The sequence below is a fragment of the Synchytrium microbalum genome (genome assembly GCF_006535985.1).
Source record: "Synchytrium microbalum strain JEL517 chromosome Unknown SmJEL517_scf0009, whole genome shotgun sequence".
NCBI classification, from domain to species: domain Eukaryota; kingdom Fungi; phylum Chytridiomycota; class Chytridiomycetes; order Synchytriales; family Synchytriaceae; genus Synchytrium; species Synchytrium microbalum.
This window is the reverse complement of record NW_022158358.1, coordinates 336,071-350,995: the sequence shown is the minus strand read 5'-3', so window position 1 is coordinate 350,995 and position 14,925 is coordinate 336,071. Positions and strand designations below refer to the sequence as shown.

Below are 14,925 nucleotides of genomic sequence, written 5' to 3'. Positions count from 1 at the left end.
TTTTTGTGCCACGCAAAATAATTTTATGAAATAATGAGGATTTGTATTTCTGCTATACAAAAGTACACGACTTGTTCAACTACAATACCCTACTTTAAACACCTCTATTAAATGCTTGGCGAAGGCTTCAACGACCAATTGGTACCAATCGTCATTCCAATTTCCTTCATAATTCTGTTATACGTGTTGACAGGAAGCCCGTCATTTGGGAACATGTCTTTCATGGCATTTACGACATCTCTCTTGGCGAGCTTTTCGCTTCTGGCAAACATGCCCAATATTGGTAATCGGAACTATGCAAAGAATGATGAAAAGATGAGTACCACAAGTGTCAAACGTCGAACATGACAACAACAATAAAACCAGTGCAACGAAGAATGGATCAGACAAGTACCTTGTCAATCCTTTCATCTCCAATATTCTTCAATGCAAAGTTTTGTCGAGCTGGAGTACATATTGTGTCCATGACTTGTTTGAGCAAGTCAAAGGCAGCAGCTTGTATGGGTGATGTATTGGTGACATTTTTGATCTCTGTCAAATACTTCAGGACACGAGCCTTGAGGTAGTCCAAAGAGACGATTGAATGTTGTCCAAATATAGCAACGACATAGGCCGTCATGTCTGATTCTATTATATTGGAGAGGAAACCAAGTCAGGAATGAAATCAGAAATCTGTGCGCAACAGCCACACATTACCTGACATGATTCCTTTCAAGACATCTTTTGATAAAGATCCTGATGGGCCAACTTTGCTTGAAGAGCCTGCGGCTGCTGCTCGTGTGGCCTTTTCTGCAATGAGACGTTCTTCTGCACTATAAGAGTGGATAACAGGTTAGTTCGACTCGGGGCGGAAAAAAGGAACGCGCATAGCTTATGTATGAGCATACAGTTGTGCATCCTTTCTGAGCTGAGTTCGCTGTCGTTCAACAACCTCGGCATATTTATGGTCAAAGACTGGATCAGTCTTTTCCTTCAGAATCCAGCCTAGTCCCTTTTCCCTAACACAGAGTTCTGACAATATAGCAACGGCGATTTCGCTGGGCAAACGAGATCGAGTTGTAAACTGCTCCCGTTTGACGTATTCGTTTTGTATGAGCATGCCAAGGAGGTATGTACGTCCATCTTTCATACGACCTCGGTATATTAAGTCGCTGAAATAATGAAAGGAAAATGGTGTTCAATACGAGAGGACAACAAAGTGCGCGGCAATTACTGTACAGAGATACCTCTTAACAATCCAAATACCACGGATGAGATAAGCAATCTTTTGAAGCATCTCGACCAGTTTGACTTCGGGTACTTCACTTCCTTTCATGGTAGACGCAATGATCTTGAATCGGGCAATTTGCGCTAGAGGAGGGAACGACGAGAATCAATAACATGTGCGGGTAAACTATAACCTTCTTTCTTATATCAATTACCATTGACCATAAAGGCTCTGAGTTGGTGTTCTGGAGTCATCAGACGCATATCAGCTTGAGATAGAGCTGCAGATACTTTGACAGCCTCTTTATCGTCTCTAAAATCACCAAAGAAGTCATCAGAGAGTTGGAGAAAAAAAGACAGTTATTCAACATGAGATCTTACTGTATGAAAGTGACACCCTCATTTGCATAGCCATGTAGATTCTTCAAATACGTATCATAATCCATTTGAGGTATGACATCTGCTTCATTTTCTCGAATGATTCGTTTTAGTCGTTCATTGACTCGACGGTCCTAAGAAAATGGGTGATCTGTCAGTACAAGCAAAACGAAAAAACGAGGGTTTCTGACAGTCCAGTTTTGGAAGGGTGACTCACAGTCCAGTTGTTCATGTGACAGTCCAACCATGATTCATCTTCATCTTCTTGTAAAAGTTTCAATTGTTGAAACCTTCGTAAAGTCTCCTTGTCTTCAGTTCTTCCAGATGTTTGCTGTGATGCGAAAAAAAGATGTAGTGAGAAACTGCGGATACCGCGTGCAGTCCGAACTCTTGACTGACAGTATACCCACCTGAATAATCCTTCCGGTATTGGCATCATCTTCGTCTCCAGTCTTTTTTGGTTTGTCGGCAGCCTTGAGGTCCTTTTCATGTGCGTACTCGACATACTTGAGATTGAGTCGCATCTGCAACACAGAGTCAAGTGGTGATAAGTAGAGTTTGCCTAAGTTGATGGTAGCGACGACAGTGAGTTTCAAAGGCAGCAAAAAAAGCATCGCAAACCAGCACTCGCCCATGCCAACCATGGCCTACCATTGTAAGGTATAGACACCAAATAATTGTTTTGAGGCATAGGCAATGACACACTCTCCATTTTTACGGTACGGATCTTTTTAGAAGAGTGTACATCATCTGCTTTACCCTTCTTGGCCTTCTTTTTGACAGTTTGCAATTCATCCTTTGCGTAGCCCTCACCTAGCGTGAAAGCCATATCACCTTCATAGTGAGCTTCCTTGGTTTCGAGAGGGACTTCCATGGACACCATATCAGCTCTTGGGCGAATCATTGCCTTGACGGGAGCCTTTGTAAAGCTTTTGTGACGAGTAGAGTATTGGAGACATGCGAGGCGTTGGAAGACGTTATCGGTGATTACTATATCGTATTCTTCTACAACGAGATCCTCGTCTTCCTCATCGTCAGAAGATTCGTCTGTTGAAGCATTGTCTGTGGTTGTTTGATCTGTGGTTGATTCATCTGTTGTTGAAGCTACATCAGCTTGATCGTTGTCATTATCATCTTCCGTGGCTGGTTTTTGATCGTCTTCATTATCATTTCCGTCCTTTACATCGTCCATTTCGACGTCGTCATCAGTCAATTCTACATTTTCGTCTTGTTCTTCCTCATCCGAAGAAGAGCGTGACATATTTGGTACGCTAGTACACTCTAAACCCTGTGAAAAAGATCTATATACGTGACTGTAACTAGCTTAAATAAGCGCGGGAATCTAACGACAAAGCTTTGGCTGATGTTTGGTTTTTATGTTGGTCAAAAAAGCAACAGAGCTAGAAAACACGACATTGCAAACAGATCCACTGAGAACAAAGTAAGTAATAATTTACTTGCCAAATATTACACGTATTAATGTATCCTTCCTTCTTATTCAGTGACAATCCCGTATAACAGATCGTTACCAGATCATCCTGCTCCTGTTCCCGTGAGGGCAACTGCCACGAATACGCTTATTCTAGTAGGAATACCGCCAGAAGGCTATGAAGATTCGGCTCGACACATTCGAACTGTCTTGGAGCGCTTTGGAGTCGTCAGGCGGATCACATTGCTCAAATCATTTGGTCGAATCTTATGCACATTTGACGTCACAAGAGCCGCCTTGAATGCCAGAAGAGAGCTCCATGATACCGTATTCTGTGGAAATGAACCCATACGTGTCTACTTTGGACAGGTATAAAGTGAATGTTGCTCTTGAACGGTAACGCAACTGAAAACCTTTTTGCTTGTTAGCACACGGATCTAGATCAATTGACACAACCAACTATATCTCGATTACAAGTACCTCATCCCGAAAAGAACTTTTTACTATCGCCGCCTGGATCACCACCTGTAGGATGGGTTCAGATACAGGAAGGAGGTCCATCTGCTGGCGGACACGCTGAACTACACGATGTATGGCACGAGCTCATGAACGAAGAAACCTTCTCTCTAGATCATAATACAGGCGATAATGATAGTACTGGCACTGCATCGCAATTCTCATCTATATATGGACAGGCTTACGAGGATGAATCGACATTGGAAGCTCGATCTACAAGTGTCCTTGCTGAATCTATAGATGATTCTGAACTGCAGTCAGATTCACAGGATGATGGTGCCACTAGGGAATTAAGTAGTATCTTTGCTGGAACTAGAATTGGCGGTGGGGAGGTTATATGGCCACTACGACGAGAGGCTATAGGTAGTGTGCCTACAATCATGTTGGAGAGTGCTGATGGTGACTTTGATGACCATCCTAGTGAGGGAAGTCATGGATTATCCTCTCTACCAAACAGAAGTCCCACGCCATTGCCTCGTACTGCAATGCCACCAATAGAATAATTGCTGTTTGGAAATGCAAAATGTTATAAATGTATTCTAGTATTTATATCAACAAATGTACTTTTATATCTTGAATCCAGAATGAATCGCAGCAACTCCCATAAACAGATTTTCGTAAGGTTTACCAACGCTTTTGAAACCAGCTTCTGAAATCATTTCTGCAAATCGCTCTTGATTTGGGAACTGTCGAATGCTTTCCACTAGATATTGATACGATTCACGGTCTTTGGCTACCAATTCTCCCATCATTGGAATGACATTGAATGAGTACACGTCATATAACCTAAGGCAAGAAAAGAAAGGTCAGAAACTATTGCGAAAGAACAGAGAGAATGCAATGCTGGAATTACTCTTTAATGACGGGCAACGCGACTTTGGAAAACTCGAGGCACATGAATCGACCTCCAGGTTTCAGCACTCTGAAGGCTTCCGATAATACGGCATCCACATGAGTACAATTTCGAATACCAAATGCAATGGTATATGCATCCACTGATGACGACGGAATGGCAGCCAGTTTTTCAGCGTTGCCTTCAGTGAATCTTATCCGTTTCTCTACAGCAAAAAACCCAGAGTTTCAGACCAAGAAATCGCTTTTAGAAACCAGACCAACGGCAACCAACCATCAGAGAAACCTAATGTACGCGCTCTTTCTTGTCCCACAGCAAGCATTGCTGGATTAATGTCCAAGACTGTAACATGAGCGTCGTGATTCAGTCCATGTATGTTTTTCACATAATCCAAGAATCGAAATGCGATGTCTCCTACGTGACAAAGATGTACGTCAGTGGTCAGCCGTAAAATCAACAAGGACCACGCAAGTAATACCAGTTCCTCCAGCAACATCTAGCAGATTAGTGTCAGGTCCAGGAGCTAGAGTCCTGATGAAATGATCCTTCCATAAACGATGCACGCCACCACTCATTACATCATTCATCACATCGTAGGATTTAGCTACATTTCCAAAAACTTGGCCAACTATGGTTCAAAAAGTGGTTAGATGTGTTTGATGTTGGCGAATTGACAGACACACGACACGAAAGACATACCTAACGATTCCTTTTCATTTTCGAGGACAGTTTTGAACCCAAAATGAGTGGTTGATGAAGTATCGGTCGACAACGATGAACCTCCTGGCTGCTGAGTGCTAAACTTTCGAGCATTGCATCGACAGGGAGAGAGACTTGATAGCAGTGCGGTACGACGGGTAGAATGTACTAGCTTGAAGCTTGAGGCTAAAGAGCGTCGCATGTTTTGGCTTTTCGGACCAATTCAAACTCGAATGTTGGTTTTGATGGCCGTTGACACGATGCAGTGTAAAGAGCCATCTGATTATATAGAAATGGACCGTCGTGCTAATAAAGTAATAATTTTCGCGAAACTTGTAAATTGCAGCGTTTGCACCGTGTTGGCTGCCTCTTGCTGGGGTCTTGCGATTTTCAACCAAAACCACATTCAACAGCTAGAGGCGTCAAGATCTGTTAGGCGATCAGAGGCAGATCTACGCACTCTAGGAATTGCGGGCTCTTTATAGACTGCTTGCAGTAGCTGCCTCACTTGGATCTATTCAATTTAGCTAGTACAAGGCCTACAATGGATGATGAAGTCGTTGATGGTGAAATGTTCACGCTGGAAGAGGAAACCGAAGACGGTCATTACGACATAAATGACTCTTTAAACTCACTGCCTACCAATGAGATACGTAAGGGTGGATTGGTCGGTGTATCATCTGTGAAATCAAAGAATGTTGCAGGCAAAGCAGATCCCATTGTCAAGGCATGTGCTGCAACCGATCGCATAACGTCCTCTTCTCTTGATAAACTCAAATATTATACTATTCTTGTAGTTTGTGAGAGGCCACGCTCCGGAATTCAAGAGCAGCGTTATGAAGAAGAAGCCAGTCTCCATAGGTGTGGGACCGCCTCCTGTGCATCCGGCCAAGATCAAGGCAATGACTCCAGATACTCTCAAGAGTAAAGAGAAACGTGAATGGATGGACACTTTGATCAAGCTTCGGTCAAGGTGAGACTCCATGCAAACGAGTAAACCTAACAGTTGAAGCATTGAGAATTATTTACCCTTAATTTAGGATTCAAGCATTACAACGTGATGTCTGGATTTCTACATCAAGAACAGCTCATCTAAAGGAGGAGCTGCAGGTCGTTGACTACACTGTTGTTGACGCTATGGTGGAGGACGAGAGTAAGAATCACACAAGTTCTTATTTTCTGCTACTGCTCTTATGCAGCTGGATCTTCTTAGAACGTAAAATGATTACAAATATACGGCGCATTCGAGACATGGTGATTGCCCTGGTTGGGCATGTGAAACACGTTACAGGTGGAAACACATGTAAGCCTTGCCTGGTCCAATTGTGTTTTCCCGTGTGAACTAATCACATGTAAATTTATAGATATTGAGCAACTCAAGTCTCTAATGGAAGGAATCGAATCAGCTCTACTGGCATTCAAAGAGGTTCAACGAGACAAGTATGATTGTGTAGCACGTAAAGGATACTTTTGCAATCCCAATCATTTTCCTTAAACCTTTCAACACCTGCCCTTCAAACCAGATTCGAGAGATTGCTGCTAGACGAGAAGCGATTACAATCAGAGTTAGCCAGTCATGAAGAACGAATCATGGCTTGGGACACTCATGAGGAAGCTTCACGTCCAGATACAAGTCATGATGTATCTGAAAAATCAGCTAAATTGGTATCTAAAATCAAGGCGTCACTCTTGGATAGTCAAGGATCTTTACCTGAAGTTGCAGTCTTTCAGGTAAGCTACGCAGACTTCACCACTGTTTTGCATAGGTCTGAATTTGATGTGTTTCCATTTTAGGAATATGTGGCCAAACACGGTGGACATTACGGTGGTTGGGATGATTTGACACATAGCGCTTTTGTCAAGCTGTACAAGAAGCATCAAGTAAGTACTTATTCAAAGAACTTAATGCGTTTTTTCTACCCTTCGCAATTCTTTTGTAGAGCAGCAATCTCAAGATGGTTGAGGCTGTCATGTCGAATATACCAGGAATCAGCGTTGAAGTAGCCATGACACATCATCGGTGGTATTCCAAATACATAGAGCTGTTAGAAGCTAGAAAGATGGCATTGCAAAGATGGAAGGAACAGAAAAATGCATGTTTGCAGATCATCATATACGTAATCGTGTTGTGTCTCTCGCTAACATTATTAATCTACTAGGCTCTAAAAGTGAGTCAAGTGCAAGGTATTGAATTGAGCACCGAGCACGATACAAGGAGCTTGGAACGTGATCGAGAAGAAGAAGCTCGTATGCGAGAGACTAAGAGGAAAGAGATTGAGGAATGGAAGGTGTGTATTTTGCTTGTTGCACTCTTAAGGTATAAAGCACTACTAAATACCGTTTTAAAAAGGTCGCACGTCAAAAAAAGCAAGAAGAAGAGGAACGAGATCGTGACGCTGCTGCAAAACGTGCTGCAGATGAAGCAGCTAAACAAAAGAAGCATCAAGAAAAGATCAAGGTCCTAGTTCTCGAACGAGCTCATACGAAAATGCTCGAAGAAGAGCAACGTAAACGAGTAGCAGAAGAAGCCGAAAAGCTGAAAAGGAGTCAGAGCACGTTAACTGAAGAAGAATTGAAAAGACTACAGTTACGTGATAAAGAAGTATTAGCTCGTCGAAAAGAGTTGCAAGATCGTAAGAAGCGGGAAGAAGAAGAGAAGGAGAAACGATTGGATAAGCTCAGAGCATCAGTAAGCAATTCAGGAAAGGATACTCAAACAATTGAGGGCTGACCATTACTTTTATAGATTGAGGTCCATGTTCTACGAGATCCAGAACGATTGCTAAGACCAACTGAAGGGTTTCTCAAGAAACATGAAAAGAAGGAGGATGAAGGGCCGGATCTTGGTCAATCTGTATTTCATGGAGTGGCAATACCTAGAAGGTATTGCTTGATGCTGGTTGGGTGACAGAATGGGATCGCTGACTCCTCCTTTTGTTAGGCACGTTCCAAATTGGAGACAAGGATTATGAGAAATATTTTGTATTTGAGATTTGAATTTGCCATATAATAATAATTCAGCATTTATCAAGCCATTTGCTCTGCAAAGACCCTTTGGTGAGTGGCGACAAGAACTCGGTGATTGCAAGAATTCACGTTGATCTAGATATATAAAAGCTGACTGGAAGTGGATCTACGCACGTAATCAAATCGTTCGCGTCTTAGATCAACTTTCAAACGGCAGGATTGACAACCCACCGCAAATCGCAAAAACGAAGACGATCAGAAAAGAAGACAAGAAAGGTAGCGAACCGACGTTGTGGTGATCAAGCCCGTTTGTTCGTGAGCAGACGTTGATATTAATCCAAAGTGGGGCTTGTAAGTGTCAAAAACTGTCCCTTATCTTGCTGATCCTTTGTGTCCCACTACTGTGGAGCTTACAATTACGAACTCCGATTTTAAAAAGCTGGTATAAAACAGATTGAATCAAGCCTGGAGCCTGTGTTGCGGGGTACTTTTATAGCATGGCTACTAGTATTCCAGCTCCTAGAGGCCCTAGGCTCTTCCTGGCCAAACCTAGTGGGATCACAGCTTCAAGCGGACAACCCTCGCCCACAGCTAGTCTGCCACCTGCTTGGTTAGAGACCACAGTTCCAACTAACATGGCCGATTTGTCCAGTGCGGTTCCACCTCCGACCCTCCAGCCCTTGTAAGTGTCCTCACTGCTGTGCTTCATCAGAAATTTGAAACCCAGCACTATCGTAATCACTAAAGCTATGTACTTTGCTAGGTCAATTCCTGAATTACCGCCGATGGAACAATTAGATACAGGGCTCAATCTGGATACCGAGATGGTACTTGATTCGTTTCCTCTGATTTCACAAATGGACGCCACGGGCACAAACTAAAACGCTTCGCTTCAGACACAGGCTTCATCTGTTATATCAATCCCTCAACCGCCACCATTAAGGAAATGGATGGCGCCAGCTTCAGATGCCACATTACCAAGAGGAATCAATAGTAGTGACGTGGCTGTGAGCTCTCCATCGACATTACAGAACGGGGTCATTTCGCCACCTATAGCACCAGCTGCTTTTACACATGATATAGGGCCTCCGCCAGTGCCAATACTGAATGGTCCTGCAGCTACGAGTGAAACATCCGTTAGTGTGCCAGTGCGGCAAGACGCAAAGAGCTTACCGTTACAGCAGCCACTGCCGATACTAGAGGGTGCGTCGTTGCATGAAGAACCGCTGGAAGACGACTTTGGATTATCTAGGATAACCAAGGCATTCGCAGAGAAGGGCTTTTCGGTTTCAGACGATAGTGCTGCGCCAATAATAACTTTAAGGCAGCAAGCAGAGCCAGAAACAAGGCCACCACTACCGATACCTGTACAGCCTCGTACGTCATCAGTACAGAGCTTGAAACCCCTTGTACACAACGAACAACCTAAACCTACAGTTTTGGAAACTGTTACAAAGGGTAAAGAAAGGGGTGAACCTATAGTCGAAACCAGAGTAGAGCAGCCTAGAGTAGCACCCATATTACCGCCAAAGACTTTACCGGCTATTCCATCTATGCTACAGATGAAGGACGTTAAACCAGTTGTGGTTGAGTCTGCTGAAGATACTTTTGGAGCACCAGATCCTGCGGTAGAAGTAGATGAACGAGAGCTTAATGAAACTGTAGATGAACGGGCAGTTGAACAAGCTGTAAGTTAAAAATCAGGTTTCTCACTAGTCACTTCTTACTCGACGTTCTGTCGTATAGGACTCTGTGGTAGACACACTACCGAATCTGCCTATCAGGACGCCCAATACACCGCCCGAGTCTCCAAAACGAGGACCAGGCATATGGGGTCGTCTTGGCTTTGGTTCTAAACCGGCTCAAAAGACAAGAGATCGAATACCTTCAAATTCTGCATCAACGTCATCTCTAGCATCTGTTTCCTCAGCTAATTCATCTGTCGCTTCAGTGATACCTGCAATCCCGCCACTGCCGACCTCATTGCCACCTCCTCCGCCATTGTCAAATCTTGCATCTCGTCCTGAGTCTGTGTCGTCGGTGTCATCAAGACCTGAAGTGAGACCTCCATCAGTGGAGAATATAGAAAGCAAGAATGAAGAAGTGATGAATCAAGTGGAACGTAGCGTACCGGTCTCTGGTGACTTGTCTCCAGAAATTCTTACACCGTCTGGGCCGCCTCTACCAGCTTCAGCTGCTGTAGATATACCCCTGTCGAAGCCGAAGGTGTGTCTTCAATGCTGTCGGTTTCCCGCTTCTTGCTCAAACAAATAATTTTGAATTGGCTTTTACCTTTGTTGTCCTGTAGACCACACCACCATCCACCCCAACAATGGAAGCTCCATCGATGGCAACACCTCGTACGTCATCGCTACCAGGTACCGGACCACCACAGATACCTCCTCCTCGATTACCTACCTCTATGGCTTTGTCAAATATTGCAAGTACACAAGCGAGTATTCCTACTGTAGCACCACCTGCTATTCCTGTAACAGCCCCTCAACACGCCTTGTTCCCGACACGATCGGCTAGTATTGCTCAATTAAAGACAGCCACTGCCGCTAATAACTCTGCAGCTCCAGCTTCTCTGCCACCTACTCCTGCCATTCCACCACCTCCTAGCACAGTAGCTTCTGCACCTAATAATGTTATTACACCTACTATAGTGTCTCTGCCACCTGCTTCCTCTATAACGCCTCCCTCCACACCTGTATCTATGTCAGACTTTCCAATGCCCGTCAATGCACTAGCAGACCAGGGATCATATTATCAACCAGAAAGTGAAGCTCCTGTAACTCAAGCACCATATACATACATAGTAGGCCCTGATGGACAACCTCAACTGATTTATACTAGTGAACCCATGATCAGCAACGCATCGGAAGCCATGGCTCCATTATCAGATGAAATGGCATCGCAAGCTCCTGAAATGATAAACTCTCGACCGACGTTTACATTGAGGAGAGGAACAACAAATCGCGGTGGTTATACTTACTCTATGGGTCGAGATGGACAGCTTGATGTTACAGCTCATACTGCCGGTGCTACTGCTAAACCTGTGGAGGTTGGACAACCAACGCCCAAGGCTATAATGTATAATGGATATAAGGATGGAATGTCGTTGGTTGATACGTCAGATTTGTTTAGGTTTAATGCTCGTAAATCCGCAGATCTGAATGTTCAATTTGAGTTTGCCAAGTAAGAATGAAATCAAATTTGATTTGTTACTCCTATCCTCCAAACTAATTCTAAACTTATGCTTAGGTGGTTGATCGAGACAGCAAATGAAAATGAAGATGCTGCTGCAAGAAAGGATTTGGTACGTTTGGCAAAAAATCGGCCAGGTTCACGTTGCATTTTCACTTGCTGCATGAAATTCTGATTGCATTTGTATTTTGTAGCTTCTCGATGAAGGATTCCAGTGGTTGCGAAAATTATCGTCCAGTGGCCACGCCGATTCCCAATTCTTTTTGGGTGCATCGTATGCTGATGATCGAGATTGGGATCGAGCTTTCCCTCTCTTCTATCAAGCGACCAAGCGTTCACATCAGGACGCCATGTATGCTGTAGCTAGATGCTATGAACATGGATGGGGTGCCAAAAAGGACTCGAATAAAGCTCTGCACTTTTACCGTACCGCTGCTACTGCTGGTAACAAGGCTGCCATGTACAGAACAGGATTGGCCCTACTGAATGGGGAATTAGCATTACGCAAAGATGTACGAGATGGTGTGAAGTGGCTCAAACGAGCAGCTACTGCCGCAGATAGAGAATTCCCACATGCTCTATTCCGTCTTGCCGAAGTATACGAACGTGGATACCCACCGATTGTTCACGCTGAACCAGCATATGCTCTACGCTTATTAAAAGAAGCTGCAGCTCTAGATTTCCCACCAGCAATGTCTCGATTAGGTATGGCTTACGAGTACGGACAATATGGTGTAGACAAGGATGAACGAGAATCCATACGGTGGTTTATGATGGCTGCTACTCTTGGTGAACCAGATGCACAATTCAGTCTAGCTGGCTGGTATTTGACTGGATCACCTGGTAATTTGGACCCGAGTGAATATGATGCACTCTTTTGGACACAAAAGTCTGCTGAATTTGGATTGCCAAAGGCTCAATATGCTATGGGATACTTTCATGAAATGGGTATCGCGACTATAGCTGATGCTGATGAAGCTCGGAGGTGGTACATTGCCGCTGCTAAAAATGGTATGCTCGCTGTGGCGTTGATCGTTATCGTTCGCTTTTTTCTGAACTGGTGTTTTGCAGGCGATGAACGTGCCAGAAGGAAACTGGGACATGCAACAAGTGACTCTCAGGTGTCTGAAAGAAATGAAACTCCTCGGGACAAGAAGGATTGTCTCATAATGTAGTATACCACGGCCGTACTGAAAAGTTAACTAGCTTCTTTTAAACTACTACTACTATATTCTATATATTGTACCCACAAAAATAGAATTCGGGGCGTTATAATCTGCCCTGTCACAACAGCATACCTGACGTTCAGCAACGGCAACGGCGGTGATGGTCCCTTTGACGCTATTTTCATATGTGGCCTCATAGTGCGGTCTTCCTAAAGCACGATTAGAGCCATATTGTGTCTTGTTGAAATTTTGATGAGTTTCCGTATCGATCGCCCAGTGATAGGTGGAGGATTCAGTATTTCGAAGCTAGTGTCTCACTTGCTATCTTCTCTCTCTTCATTCTCTAAGTTCTTATGCTCTGATTGAGGTGAATCAATTCCTTCGGATATTTTATGTAGCGCGCGCTAGCCCTCACACGAACGCACTTTGGCACCGTTGTCTAGAATCGTACATATGCCTACCACTCGACAGTCTGCCTTGTATGTAGACGGGCCTGTTTTCAAAATGTTTCAGAGTGCACTGTGACTTCGGACGCTAACCTAGTTTGGTTTTCGTACAGGCTTCCTTATACAAAGCTGAAGAAGGTGGTGGATCCTCTGGCTAGGCCGCTTCATAGAATACGGAACAATGATGAGGATCCTCGAATGCGCGTTTTCCCTCGTGTACTTGAACAACGAAAACATGCCGCAGAATTAGAACGAGACGTAAACTCTGACATGGTCTGGAAGAAATTGTTGCAATTCGCTTATCGCATATGGAATTAAATTCATTTTTGCATTTGTAGGTTATGGCATTCCCTGGATTGTATGATGAGCAGAAAGTGGTGGTCAGGAAGTGCCTTAGACGCAATGTGGTGCAACGGATTGAAGCAAGAGATGTTCTTGAATCCGAGATGGAGAAACCCCTGGAGCTCGCTTCAGCAAATCATCTTGTGTATGACAACTTCATCCTGCCCAGTGCAGCACATCGACCATCGGCAGCGATAGTTGGGGCTGGTAAAATGGAAATCATAGAGACTGGCGTAAGAGATCCTCGCCCAGAGACTCCTAAACAGCATCATGGTCCCATGTCGGAAGATAGTACGTGTTTGGGTTGCTGCGATACTGACCTTGTTCCCTGTACTCACACCTCCAATTTTTAGCAATCGCAGATAGTCCTGCTCATTCCAATGAGAGCTTAGATCAAGAAAAAGATTTCGCCTTTCTTTACGCTGAGTTCATTGATGCCAACAAGAGGATGAAGGAGGAAGATCATCAATCTGGATCCGCAGGGAGTTCAAACAATTTGCTCAAAGAGATTCGAGAAGGTTTTGTTGAATTCATAGTTTTGAGCACCTTGATCAATTATTGAACTGCGATTTTACCATGTAGTTACCCGTGATCTAGCAGACTGGATTCGAGGAAACTTGGACTACAAGCCACACTTTGTCGAAGACGTAGAAGAGAAATCCCTGTCAGAACAGCTTCAAGAACTGTTACAAGATGGCAAAACCAAAAACCTGATATTAGGAAGCCCTTCCGTCAATTCGTCTGTAATTGGATATACAGGTGCAAATCGCTATTTGGTTGGTGATGATTCTGAGATAGATATGCCTCAAGAGTTGAAGGCACTTGTACGAGCATGTACACCAGCAGTTCTGGAATTCAAGCTTGCACCAAGACTGAAAGTTGTATTGGAACAACGGCCACCCAAAAGTCTTGTCACTGCGCTAGAAAAGACTTTGGGAGTTGAGATCGTCCCCAAGAAACATATTGATGAGCAACACGACAGACCAAAGTGGGGCCGAAGTGACAATGATGGTAAAGAACATGTGCCCAATCACATTTTACGTCCAAATCTCACATATTCGAATTGCCTTATCAGGGTCCGTTACAACGACGATTCAGGTTTGAAGGAAATGTTGTTTTTGACACAGAAGACAAAAGTCTGAATGAACTCTATTTCCAATAGTACGGCTCTGCTTGGTATGTGAGGCCAACCTTATGGACTCACTTTGAGAGAGAGAGGAAAATAGCACTGGAAAAAATGACTTGTAAGAAAGTCAATAGCAAAATGACGGCCGTCGCAGACAAGCTTGATCAAATATTTCAGTCAAGGACAGAAGAGGCTGCCATCATAAGCCAGCTTGAATCACAGCTGGGCCCCGTTGACACGTATGGTGAACGAGTTACCTCACTTGGCGCAATTCATGAAACAACAGCGGCAGCCAAGAGTGCATCCGGTAAACGAGATGCACATTCCTCAAAACGTGAACATGCTAGTAAAGAACGAACGAAAACTGCTAACATTGATGGTGAAGTTAGTAAACCTGCTGTTGCCGAAAAAGACGACAAAGATCAGGAACAGCAGCAAAGCGCACTAGCGCCACCGAAATAGTCTCTAATATTGCAAATTACAAGTGTATGCGCCTTCTAGTTCAAAAATGAAGGTCACGTTAATAGTCTATCAAAAACTGTTTTCCCGAGTGTTGGAAGAAGTGCCTTCCGCTTTTTTTTTTTGGAAAC

The 14,925-nt window shown here is 43.9% G+C and overlaps 5 protein-coding genes across 5 annotated transcripts; 3 read left to right on the top strand and 2 right to left on the bottom strand.

Moving 5' to 3' along the window:
* Positions 1-107: 107 nt before the first annotated feature.
* Positions 108-2,845, bottom strand: SmJEL517_g02307 (uncharacterized protein; the record flags this gene model as incomplete). Its single annotated transcript, XM_031168235.1, has 10 exons — positions 108-293; positions 395-627; positions 697-812; positions 888-1,151; positions 1,227-1,350; positions 1,422-1,519; positions 1,588-1,718; positions 1,802-1,915; positions 1,995-2,146; positions 2,236-2,845. 10 exons carry the CDS (start codon positions 2,843-2,845, stop codon positions 108-110), a joined length of 2,028 nt encoding a protein of 675 aa, XP_031025758.1.
* Positions 2,846-2,960: 115 nt separating this feature from the next.
* Positions 2,961-4,032, top strand: SmJEL517_g02306 (uncharacterized protein; the record flags this gene model as incomplete). Its single annotated transcript, XM_031168234.1, has 3 exons — positions 2,961-3,025; positions 3,106-3,382; positions 3,442-4,032. 3 exons carry the CDS (start codon positions 2,961-2,963, stop codon positions 4,030-4,032), a joined length of 933 nt encoding a protein of 310 aa, XP_031025757.1.
* Positions 4,033-4,095: 63 nt separating this feature from the next.
* SmJEL517_g02305 (demethylmenaquinone methyltransferase) lies at positions 4,096-5,283 on the bottom strand (the record flags this gene model as incomplete). Its single annotated transcript, XM_031168233.1, has 5 exons — positions 4,096-4,315; positions 4,383-4,587; positions 4,656-4,796; positions 4,861-5,010; positions 5,082-5,283. 5 exons carry the CDS (start codon positions 5,281-5,283, stop codon positions 4,096-4,098), a joined length of 918 nt encoding a protein of 305 aa, XP_031025760.1.
* A 342-nt stretch (positions 5,284-5,625) lies between these two features.
* On the top strand, positions 5,626-8,053 carry SmJEL517_g02304 (uncharacterized protein; the record flags this gene model as incomplete). Its single annotated transcript, XM_031168232.1, has 12 exons — positions 5,626-5,802; positions 5,879-6,054; positions 6,122-6,234; positions 6,295-6,384; positions 6,446-6,521; positions 6,605-6,812; positions 6,876-6,962; positions 7,022-7,198; positions 7,241-7,369; positions 7,432-7,770; positions 7,828-7,964; positions 8,023-8,053. 12 exons carry the CDS (start codon positions 5,626-5,628, stop codon positions 8,051-8,053), a joined length of 1,740 nt encoding a protein of 579 aa, XP_031025759.1.
* Positions 8,054-8,545: 492 nt separating this feature from the next.
* Positions 8,546-14,797, top strand: SmJEL517_g02303 (uncharacterized protein; the record flags this gene model as incomplete). The annotated part of the gene is made up of 15 exons (XM_031168231.1): positions 8,546-8,730; positions 8,812-8,875; positions 8,951-9,736; positions 9,795-10,274; positions 10,357-11,246; positions 11,313-11,367; positions 11,450-12,266; positions 12,327-12,426; positions 12,865-12,900; positions 12,981-13,140; positions 13,206-13,500; positions 13,563-13,727; positions 13,792-14,220; positions 14,285-14,307; positions 14,372-14,797. 15 exons carry the CDS (start codon positions 8,546-8,548, stop codon positions 14,795-14,797), a joined length of 4,911 nt encoding a protein of 1,636 aa, XP_031025754.1.
* Positions 14,798-14,925: the final 128 nt, after the last annotated feature.